This window comes from Taudactylus pleione, unplaced genomic scaffold (genome assembly GCF_031769625.1).
Source record: "Taudactylus pleione unplaced genomic scaffold, aTauple2 ptg000488l, whole genome shotgun sequence".
In the NCBI taxonomy this organism is placed as follows: Eukaryota; Metazoa; Chordata; class Amphibia; order Anura; family Myobatrachidae; genus Taudactylus; species Taudactylus pleione.
Window position 1 is genome coordinate 905,818 of NW_028284890.1, and position 12,735 is coordinate 918,552.

At 44.1% G+C, this 12,735-nt stretch overlaps 1 protein-coding gene and 1 long non-coding RNA gene across 2 annotated transcripts in view; both read left to right on the forward strand.

The window, feature by feature from the left end:
* LOC148502622 (uncharacterized) overlaps positions 1 to 9,947 on the forward strand; it is a 158,271-nt gene extending 148,324 nt beyond the window's left edge. The window contains exon 7 of the mRNA XM_088449603.1: positions 8,779 to 9,947. Coding sequence (XP_088305729.1) covers positions 8,779 to 9,473 — 695 coding nt within the window. The 3' untranslated portion in view covers positions 9,474 to 9,947. The remainder of the gene's footprint in view (positions 1 to 8,778) is intronic.
* Positions 243 to 8,469, forward strand: LOC148502626 (uncharacterized). Its single transcript, XR_015869993.1, has 3 exons — positions 243 to 327; positions 5,641 to 5,832; positions 8,386 to 8,469. It is a non-coding gene; the product is annotated as an uncharacterized LOC148502626 (long non-coding RNA).
* Positions 9,948 to 12,735: the final 2,788 nt, after the last annotated feature.

Below are 12,735 nucleotides of genomic sequence, written 5' to 3' on the forward strand. Positions count from 1 at the left end.
GTTCTGTGACTGGGAGACTATAAGAATATGGCCGCCAGTCACCGTACATGAGGACACCATTAGACTATACTGCTATTACTCTAGTGATGAAGCTGTGAGCGGCTGGTACAGGTGGCTTCTGGTTACAGGACGTCCCTCCTACTTTGTGCCGCTTGATTGGCTACTCGCTGCTGCCAATCACCGCACTGAGGGGAATGAGAGGGCGGTCAGTATGGTATAGCCATAGCTACAGGGAGATGAGATGGAAGGGGCGTTTCAAACTGATGGGGATCTAGCTCCTCCCATAAGGAAAAGGCAGAGAGCGGCCATTGCTGTGTCTGGCAGTAGGTAAGGGGGTTTACTATTTTTTATATAGGGGGAGTAGGTTGTGGTGCTGCATTATCATCATACAGGTAGAGCAGGCTATGGTGTAATATATAATACTGGTGGAACAGGTTTTAGTGGTCTGTTATTATAATACTGGTGAATCAGATTTCTGTAGCTGTAGCAGTTTCTGGTGCTGCCTTACTATCAAGCAGGTAGATCAAACACCAATGTTACATATAATACAGGTGGAGCAGACCCTGGTGTTACATATAATACAGGTGGAGCAGACCCTGGTGTTACATATAATACAGGTGGAGCAGTCACTGCTCGGTGGGTAACAGACTATAGAGATAGGGAGGTGCCCGATGCACTCAGACCCCCCATACAGAACGTATCAGCTGTAGCTGGTGGTCAGTACCCTTAGTAGGTGGTTATTAGTGTTACATATAATACAGGTGGAGCAGACCCTGGTGTTACATATAATACAGGTGGAGCAGACCCTGGTGTTACATATAATACAGCTGGAGCAGTCACTGCTCGGTGAGTAACAGACTATAGAGATAGGGAGGTGACCAGTGCACTCAGACCCCCCCCCATACAGAACGTATCAGCTGTAGCTGGTGGTCAGTACCCTCAGTAGGTGGTTATTAGTGTGGAAGTGACAGAATACACAGAGAGACACCATAGTGTACACCGGGTGATGTATAAGATGCACAGACGTCCTCTGTAATAGGCCCTGCTGACTCCTCACCTGTCTGAGGCTTTCTTAGCTTTCTTTTTATTCCTCTAATTATCACCAACCTGCATGGAGCTCCCTCTGCTCCCAGCACTTTCTCTATTACTACCCTGTGTGTAGGGACCAGTGTTTCCCAGTGCTGTCCTCAGGGAACCATAACAGGGCATGTTTTCCATGTCTCCTCACAAAATCACCAGTGAGATAATTATCACCACCTCTGGATCATTTAGATTGTGTCAGTCAGTAATGAACCACTAGTAAGGAGATATAGAAAACATGCCCTGTTAGGAATCCCTGGTGACTGGAGATGAGAAACACTGTTCTAGATCTTCAGTGTGTAAGGGATTATCTTCCAATAAATGCTTCAGCCTCTTCCCTATGCTACATACACATGGCTGGCAGCATTGTCACACATGTAACGTACATCCTGGTTGGCTAACTGTGTAATCCAGCAGGACAGGGCGGCTGCACAGTCACAGACTGTATAACACTGCTGACACTCAGTAATTATTACAGATGAGGGAGCAGAGAAAATAAGATGGGTGATAGTACATAAGTCACCCAGATATTAGGAGACAGAGGAATAGGGCAGTAGTGGGGGAGAGAGGCTGGGCTGGGAGATGTGGTGCGCTCTTGGAGGGTGTATAATGGGGTAGGGGGAGCAGAGAAGTAGGGTAAGATGATGGGGGCAGAGACTTTATCCTAGGTTACTGGGGAGAATGACCTGAGGGTGGAATGAGGAGGAAAAGGTGGGTGGGCTGTGAGGGATCTGACCTGGGGAAATATCTTGTCATATGGTGTTGTGTACTTGTGTATTTTATACTCTGTGTAGTAATCACTGGTTATCAGGTGTGTGACCTGTGTATAGAGATCAGTGTGTATCAGTTGTGTGATATCAGTGTGACCTGTATATAGTGATCAGTGTGTATCAGGTGTGTGATATCAGTTTGACCTGTGTATAGTGATCAGTGTGTATCAGGTTTGTGATATCAGTGTGACCTGTGTATAGTGATCAGTGTGTATCAGATGTGTAATATCAGTGTGACCTGTGTATATCAGGTGTGTGATATCAGTTTGTCCTGTGTATAGTGATCAGAGGGCCTGATTCAGACCCGGTCGCAAGCGCTGAGCACTTGAAACCGGGTCGATGGTGGCCCAGAGCACATGCGCACGATGGAGCTGGCTCTGTCGAGCACATGCGCACGACGGAGCCGGCTCTGTCGAGCGCATGCGCATGACGGAGCCGACCCTGTCGTGCGCATGCGCGAGACCCGGGCACTCCGTCGCTCCGGGTCTTGCAACAAAGGGGGCGAGCTGTCGATGTTGAGTGACAGCTCGCCCCCTTTGGTGGGCGGGCCAGGGGGGTGGCTATCCAAACGGAGGCGTTCCCATATGAACGCCTGTCGTTTGTGGGCGGCCCCACTGACATCACGAGTGATGTCAGTGGAGAGATTCTGGCTGTGTTAGAGCCGAAATCTCTCTGTGGCTTGCGGCCACGAGACCCTACCACAAGGGTCTCGTCGCAAGCCTGATGGTCGCGATAGTCTTGACCATCGCGACCATCAACCTGGCCACTCGCTATATCTGTGGGTGGTCACCCACAGCTATGCGAGCGGCCAGGAGGCCGCACAAAAAAAAAAACTCCCTGATTCAGAGCGTCCGGCTCTGAATCAGGGCCAGTGTGTGATATGGCTCTGGAAAGAGGAGGGCTTATTAGTTAATCAGTGTTTCCTGAATTAATATGTTACATGTACTCTGATATTTATTATATTTACTTTTAGACACGTGAGGAACACTAGAATCTTTACTAGAAGTCACGTAAGGGTGAGACCTGTCCTCTATAAATAACTGATCACTGAGGATGGACGTGGACAAAAGTCACATTACTGAGAGGATACTAAATCTCACCCTGGAGATCATATACCTGCTGACTGGGGAGGTGAAGGGTTCTGGGAGTGTCACAGTGACATCACTTATATCTATAGTAATAATACAAGAACATGACTGGGGAGGTGAGGGGATCTGGGAATGTCACAGTGACATCACTTATATCTATAGTAATAATACAGTGACATGACTGGGGAGGTGAGGGGATCTGGGAGTGTCACAGTGACATCACCTATATCTATAGTAATAATACAGGGACATGACTGGGAAGGTGAGTGGATCTGGGAGTGTCACAGTGACATCACTTATATCTATAGTAATAATACAGGGACATGACTGGGGAGGTGAGGGGATCTGGGAGTGTCACTGTGACATCACTTATATCTATAGTAATAATACAGGACATGACTGGGGAGGTGAGGGTATCTGGGAGTGTCACTGTGTTATCACTTATATCTATAGTAATAATACAGGGACATGACTGGGGAGGTGAGGAGATCTGGGAGTGTCACAGTGACATCACTTATATCTATAGTAATAATACAGGGACATGACTGGGGAGGTGAGGGGATCTGGGAGTGTCACTGTGACATCACTTATATCTATAGTAATAATACAGGACATGACTGGGGAGGTGAGGGTATCTGGGAGTGTCACTGTGTTATCACTTATATCTATAGTAATAATACAGGGACATGACTGGGGAGGTGAGGCGATCTGGGAGTGTCACAGTGACATCACTTATATCTATAGTAATAATACAGGGACATGACTGGGGAGGTGAGAGGATCTGGGAGTGTCACAGTGACCACCTATATCTATAGTTCCCACTATTGCCCTAACTGTGTGAAGTTTGTATATTCTCCTTGTGCTTGCGTGGGTTTCCTCCGGATACTCCGGTTTCCTCCCACACTCCAGAAATATACTGGTAAGTTAATTGGCTCCCCACACAATTGACCATTGTGTGTATGTGTGCGAGCATGTGGTAGAATATAGATTGTGAGCTCCACTGGGGCAGGGACAGATGTGCATGGTAAGATATTCTCTGTAAAGCGCTGCGGAATATGTGTGCGCTATATAAATAACTGGTAATAATAATGGTAATAATAATACTAATTTAGGGACATGACTGGGGAGGTGAGAGGATCTGGGAGTGTCACAGTGACATCACTTATATCTATAGTAATAATACAGGGACATGACTGGGGAGGTGAGGGGATCTGGGAGTGTCACAGTGACATCACTTATATCTATAGTAATAATACAGGGACATGACTGGGGAGGTGAGAGGGTCTGGGAGTGTCACAGTGACATCACTTATATCTATAGTAATAATACAGGGACATGACTGGGGAGGTGAGGGGATCTGGGAGTGTCACAGTGACATCACTTATATCTATAGTAATAATACAGGGACATGACTGGGGAGGTGAGAGGATCTGGGAGTGTCACAGTGACATCACTTATATCTATAGTAATAATACAGGGACATGACTGGGGAGGTGAGGGGATCTGGGAGTGTCACAGTGACATCACTCATATCTATAGTAATAATACAGGGACATGACTGGGGAGGTGAGGAGATCTGGGAGTGTCACAGTGACATCACTTATATCTATAGTAATAATACAGGGACATGACTGGGGAGGTGAGAGGATCTGGGAGTGTCACAGTGACATCACTTATATCTATAGTAATGATACAGGGACATGACTGGGGAGGTGAGGGGATCTGGGAGTGTCACAGTGACATCACTTATATCTATAGTAATAATACAGGGACATGACTGGGGAGGTGAGGGGATCTGGGAGTGTCACAGTGACATCACTTATATCTATAGTAATAATACAGGGACATGACTGGGGAGGTGAGGGGATCTGGGAGTGTCACAGTGACATCACTTATATCTATAGTAATAATACAGGGACATGACTGGGGAGGTGAGGGGATCTGGGAGTGTCACAGTGACATCACTTATATCTATAGTAATAATACAGGGACATGACTGGGGAGGTGAGGGGATCTGGGAGTGTCACAGTGACATCACTTATATCTATAGTAATAATACAGGGACATGACTGGGGAGGTGAGGGGATCTGGGAGTGTCACAGTGACATCAGTTATATCTATAGTAATAATACAGGGACATGACTGGGGAGGTGAGGGGATCTGGGAGTGTCACAGTGACATCACTTATATCTATAGTAATAATACAGGGACATGACTGGGGAGGTGAGAGGATCTGGGAGTGTCACAGTGACATCACTTATATCTATAGTAATAATACAGGGACATGACTGGGGAGGTGAGAGGATCTGGGAGTGTCACAGTGACATCACTTATATCTATAGTAATAATACAGGGACATGACTGGGAGGTGAGGGGATCTGGGAGTGTCACAGTGACATCACTTATATCTATAGTAATAACTGAGCAGCAGGGAGCCGGTCTCAGATATAGTATCAGTCCCACAGTCCTTACTAGAGTTTGGACTTAGTACATTGTTCACAGTATGTTGTCACTGACCCAAAGATGTCGGAGCTGCAGGATATACTATATACTCTTCATTTTCCTGTATTTAGGAGATTGTTACAAGATAAGTATTTGTAAAATAGAGTTTTTTTTGTATATTATGTAAAATGAACACCTGAATAAACAGTCTCATTTAAATAGAGTTTAAGTGACCTTTCCATGTTTCCCCCAATACAAAGGGTTATACAGTACTAAAGAAGACATCCGATAAGCATGAGACACCCAGCAGCCAACCCCATGTGTCAGGAGGACTGAGCAGGACCCAAAGTCCCATCACGGTGCCTCCACTTTACTCACTCATACATGAGAGACACAATGACCAGAAGATCCTGGAACTCACCAAGAACATCATTCAGCTGCTGACTAGAGAGGTGACTGCTGGGAATGGGACATTATACAGTAACACCAGGGGATGTGTCTGGGTGATGACTGGAGAGGTGACTGCTGGGAATGGGACATTATACAGTAACACCAGGGGATGTGTCTGGGTGATGACTGGAGAGGTGACTGCTGGGAATGGGACATTATACAGTAACACCAGGAGATGTGTCTGGGCGATGACTGTATCATTGTGTGTGTCAGGTTCCTATAAGGTGTCAGGATGTCACTGTCTATGTCTCCATGCAGGAGGGGGTGTATGTAGTGGAACACAATGGTCTGTACAAGGACGTGATGATGGAGAATCATCGGCCCCTTGCATCACTGGGTAAGAGGAGACTGTCATTTATTGTACAGGGGAGAGCAGGTATGGGGGCCCCCTATATACACACATCACCTGATATTCACATATATACAATGTACTCAGTCACGGTGTGTCTCCTACAGATGGACCCAGTAACAGAAAGACCCCAGAGAGATGTCCCCGTCCTCTTTATTCACAGGATTGTACAGAGGAGACTCCCAGGATCCCACAGGAGCATCAGGTAGATGGGATTTAGGGTCTCACCAATATACCACAGTGACTGTCACTATATGATCTGCAGAGAAGCTATGTGTGTCTTATACACTGATATTATACTGTCTAATCTCAACTAATGAAATCAAACATTAAAAAAACAAATCAATTTTTGTTTAGGGTGCAGCTCAGGCTAATAAGGTAGAAGATATAGAGGGAGAAGAAGAGACGTATGTGACTGATAATAAGGCAGAAGACATAGAGGGAGAAGAGACGTATGTGACTGATATGAAGGCAGAAGACATAGAGAGAGAAGAAGAGACGTATGGGACTTATATGAAGGCAGAAGACATAGAGGGAGAAGAAAAGACGTATGTGACTGATATGAAGGCTGAAGATATAGAGGGAGAAGAAGAGACGTATGTGACTAATATGAAGGCAGAAGATATAGAGGGAGAAGAGACGTATGTGACTGATATGAAGGCAGAAGATACAGAGGGAGAAAAAGAGACTTATGTCACTGATCTGAATGCAGAAGATATAGAGGGAGAAGAAGTGACGTATGTGACTGATATGAAGGCAGAAGATATAGAGGGAGAAGAGACGTATGTGACTGATCTGAAGGCAGAAGATATAGAGGGAGAAGAAGAGACATATGTGACTGATATGAAGGCAGAAGATATAGAGGGAGAAGCAGAGACGTTTGCGTGGGGCAATCAGCAGTTTAAGACGGAGGAAATCCCTAAAGATATCAGCACAGGTGCGTAATAAACACTTATTACAGAATAGTCACATTCTCCTTGTTCAGTTTCTTATCTTTCACCCTCCTCTGTCAGTACAAACTAATGAAGTAAATGTATCTGCCCAGTGGGAGAGTTGGGAGCCATCAGCCCCTATGATACTACTGCTCTCCCCCTTACATCATGTCACTGTGTGTTACCAGCCCAGAGATCTGACCAGTCTCCTCCCCACACTATCTGGTGTATCGCACATACTAAGATGGAGATCACAGTAGAATGCAGCTATTATGACCTGTGTGTGATATATAATGTATAGATCATGCCTGCGCTCTGTTACACATACTGAGATGGAAATCCAGAGAGTGTGAGGACACAGCAGTATGACCTGTGTGTGATATAATGTATAGTCCATGCCTGCACTCTGTTACACATACTTAGATGGAGATACGGAGAGTGTAAGGACACAGCAGAATAGTATGACCTGTGTGTGATGTAATGTATAGATCATGCCTGCACTCTGTTACACATAGTGAGATGGAGATGCGGAGAGTGTGAGGACATAGCAGGATGCAGCTAGTATGACCTGGGTGTGTGATATAATGTATAGACCATGCCTGCACTCTGTTACACATACTTAGATGGAGATATGGAGAGTGTAAGGACACAGCAGAATAGTATGACCTGTGTGTGATGTAATGTATAGACCATGCCTGCACTCTGTTACACATAGTGATATGGAGAGTGTGAGGACACAGCATGGTACAGCTAGTATGACCTGTGTGTGATATAATGTATAGACCATGCCTGCACTCTGTTACACATACTGAGATGGAGATATGGAGAGTGTGAGGACACAGCAGGGTGCAGCTAGTATGTCCTGTGTGTGATATAATGTATAGACCATGCCTGCACTCTGTTACACATACTGAGATGGAGATATGGAGAGTGTGAGGACACAGCAGGGTGCAGCTAGTATGTCCTGTGTGTGATATAATGTATAGACCATGCCTGCACTCTGTTACATATGCCGAGATGGAGATTTGTCTTTTTTACGGACTACGACCCGGCCAGTGTTACTCCTACACCTAAACCGCCTCTTGACAATCATCAGCAAATACTTGATGAAGTCACTGAATGTATGGAGATGTTGGGGTACAGCTGGGCACATTTTTCTTAGAGTTACACAGTATGGGGATGTAGGGGTACAACTGGGCACTTCTTATTAAAGTTACACAGTATAGTATAGTTCTGCAGGGGTGCTAATTCCCATATAATTATTCTGTTCCCAGCAGATGGACACAGCCGCAGGACTAACTCGGGGAGACGACTCATATTATCTCCAAATTGTGACCTAGACAATAATAGCTTCTCACAGGACTCTCCAGGAGAAAACCCCTTTACTCCTAGTATACATTCAACATCTCATAGTGCAGATATATCATCTGATCCTTCTAACGATGAAGATTATCCTGGTTGCGTTACAAATAGTTCAGATCACACAAGTGTTAAACAATTTTCATGTTCTGAATGTGGGAAAGGTTTTACAAAGCAGATCAGTCTTTCTAAACATCAGAAGAGAGGACACGCAACTGAAAGGCCTTTTCTGTGTTCTGAGTGCGGGAAATGTTTTATAATGAGAGGAGGTCTTACTAGACATACAAAGATTCACAAAAGTGAGAGAGCATATTCATGTTCTGAGTGTGGGAAATGTTTTATAGATAAACCACATCTTGTTACACATCAGAGAATTCATACAGGTGAGAAACCATTTCCATGCTCTGAGTGTGGAAAATGTTTTATAGATAAATCACATCTTGTTACACATCAGAGAATTCATACAGGTGAGAAACCTTTTTTATGTTCTGAGTGTGGGAAATGTTTTAAACAGAAATCACATCTTGTTACACATAAGAGAAGTCACACAGGTGAGAAACAGTTTTCATGCTCTGAGTGTGGGAAATGTTTTACACACAAATCTGTTCTTGTTATACATCAGAGAAGTCACACAGGTGAGAAACCGTTTTCATGCTCTGAGTGTGGGAAATGTTTTATACATAAATCAAGTCTTGTTAGACATCTGAGAAGTCACACAGGTGAGAAGCCATTTCCATGTCCTGAGTGTGGGAAATGTTTTACACAGAAATCAGATCTTGTTATACATCAGAGATATCACACAGGTGAGAAACCATTTCTATGTCCTGACTGTGGGAAAAGTTTTACACAGAAATCAGATCTTGTTACACATAAGAGAAGACACACAGGTGATCAGCCATTTTCATGTTCTCAGTGTGGGAAAGGTTTTACTAAGCAGAAGAGACTTTCTATGCATCAGAAGAGAGTTCACGCAGCTGGAAGGCCTTTTCCGTGTTGTGAGTGATGGAAATGTTTTATAATCAGAGGTGCTCTTACTAGACAAACAAAGATTCACACAGGTGAGAGACCATTTCCATGTTCTGAGTGTGGGAAATGTTTTACAATGAAATAGAAATTGCAGCGATATTTGCAGTACTGTAATATCATTGGGAATTATCAGAACAAGCATAAATATAATATTACACTAGATTGTTGTCCCTGCTTGATGAAGGATAAATTACATTTACATTATCACACTATGGGCCTGATTCAGCAGCATAAGCAAATGTAGCTGCAGTCTTACAGATCGCAGGTGCTAATATATGCTAATGCCGAGGCACAGCCGCCATAACCACGCCCACTGCTGCCTTCTCATTGTTCAATGTCGCACTCCTGTGTAATCATCGGTACCATCGGCGCATATCAAGTAGTCACGCAGCATTTACATCAGGTCTGACCAGCCGCAAACACTGCAGCTCTCCTGACACGCAGAGAGGTCTCATGCTACAGCTGCCATCGTTATGGCTAATTTATGCCCATGACATGGCGATCACATGGACAGACACGCCTGCAGTTTTCTGTCCACCCCCCTGTTCCCTCTGTGCGTCCGTATTTGCAATGTGATCGCTGTGTGTGCGCAGTGTGACTTATATGTAGGCGTGATGGCAAATATTCGCTCTATCTGTGTAACTATCGTCATCATGTGTCCACGGGTGACTCAGCTCCTATATACTAATATATTACACTTTATTATATATCCACACGGATGTTACCAACATAGAGCTCCAACAGGTTCCTCATGTAATGGCTTTCAGTTTCCTTATTCTATCAGATCAGAGGTTCCCAAACTTCTCTTATTACAGGACGGGTATTAAGGATATCCATGCTTGAGCGCAGTTGGCTTATTTAGTGCCTCAGTCAGTTTGAATTAACCATTTGGGCTCAAGCATGGATATCCTTACACCCTTGACTGTATGGCGTAGTTTGGAAGCTCTGGATTAGATTATTATTGTGCTATTAGCCTATTTGTGTAATAACAAGACCACATGATGTAATATAGGGACATAACTAATCTGTCATCATGGCCATTTACAGATTGTCCTTAGTATGTCCTGCACCGTCATCTCCCACAGTGGTGACACCACCAGTATTGTGCAGGGTCAGGAGATGAAGATTATTTGGTAGCGAGGAAATCACAGAAAGGACCATACAAGCTTTGTTATACACCTACAAATATATGAGATAAAGAGTTTGGTAACAAGTAAGAAAACCAAACGCCGCACGAACCTGTCTGACGTCCATGTGGGGTAACACAGCTGCGTGTGGCGCTTGTTTGTTAGTGTTTACCACATTGTTTGACCTGAGTGTTTTTGTACATTGTGAGTAAAGCTGGAATAGTGACCAGTTGTCCTGTCGGTGGTGCACATGTTTTGTGATGGCCTAGGTGTAAGACCTAGTGATTTGCTGTAAGACGGGATTTAGTGGAAACACTGATATTACCAGAGATGTCACAAGGAAGTGTAGAGGTTTCTGCAATGAGGGTGAGCTGTGTCTCACGGGCTGGTCACACTAGGCCACTGCTGGCAGGAGAATATAATATAGACATGGGGACAGCTATACTTTGCAGCAACTATATATACATGGGAAATATAACAACACATAAGTTGTTTAATAAAAATGCATCACGTATAATTGAGATGCAATATCACTGAGATAAGTGGAATTTCAGTAGCAGCTCAGAGAGAAGCTATTCTCTACCGCGTCATGGAGAAACTAGATACATTGTATCAAAACAAATGGACACAGTCTGTCGAGTAAATAAGATACCTAGTAACAATTATACACAGTGAGCCCAATACAGAGAGCCAGAGATATCTCCATGCAGATGTATAACACTGAGCCCAATACAGAGAGCCAGATATATGTCCATGCAAATGTATAACACTGAGCCCAATACAGAGAGCCAGATATATCTCCATGCAAATGTATAACACTGAGCCCAATACAGAGAGCCAGATATATCTCCATGCAAATGTATAACACTGAGCCCAATACACAGAGCCAGATATATCTCCATGCAAATGTATAACACTGAGCACAATACAGAGAGCCAGATATATCTCCATGCAAATGTATAACACTGAGCCCAATACAGATAGCCAGAGATATCTCCATGCAAATGTATAACACTGAGCCAAATACAGAGAGCCAGATATATCTCCATGCAAATGTATAACACTGAGCCCAATACAGAGAGCCAGATATATCTCCATGCAAATGTATAACACTGAGCCCAGTACAGAGAGCCAGAGATATCTCAATGCAAATGTATAACACTGAGCCCAATACAGAGAGCCAGAGATATCTCCATGCAAATGTATAACACAGCCCAATACAGAGAGCCAGAGATATCTCCATGCAAATGTATAACACTGAGCCCAATACAGAGAGCCAGAGATATCTCCATGCAAATGTATAACACTGAGCCCAATACAGAGAGCCAGAGATATCTCCATACAAATGTATAACACTGAGCCCAATACAGAGAGCCAGATATATCTCCATGCAAATGTATAACACTGAGCACAATACAGAGAGCCAGATATATCTCCATGCAAATGTATAACACTGAGCCCAATACAGATAGCCAGAGATATCTCCATGCAAATGTATAACACTGAGCCAAATACAGAGAGCCAGATATATCTCCATGCAAATGTATAACACTGAGCCCAATACAGAGAGCCAGATATATCTCCATGCAAATGTATAACACTGAGCCCAGTACAGAGAGCCAGAGATATCTCAATGCAAATGTATAACACTGAGCCCAATACAGAGAGCCAGAGATATCTCCATGCAAATGTATAACACAGCCCAATACAGAGAGCCAGAGATATCTCCATGCAAATGTATAACACTGAGCCCAATACAGAGAGCCAGAGATATCTCCATGCAAATGTATAACACTGAGCCCAATACAGAGAGCCAGAGATATCTCCATACAAATGTATAACACTGAGCCCAATACAGGGAGCCAGAGATATCGCCATGCAAATGTATAACACAGCCCAATACAGAGAGCCAGAGATATCTCCATGAAAATGTATAACACTGAGCCCAATACAGAGAGCCAGAGATATCTCCATGAAAATGTATAACACTGAGCCCAATACAGAGAGCCAGAGATATCTCCATGCAAATGTATAACACAGCCCAATACAGAGAGCCAGATATATCTCCATGCAAATGTATAACACTGAGCCCAATACACAGAGCCAGAGATA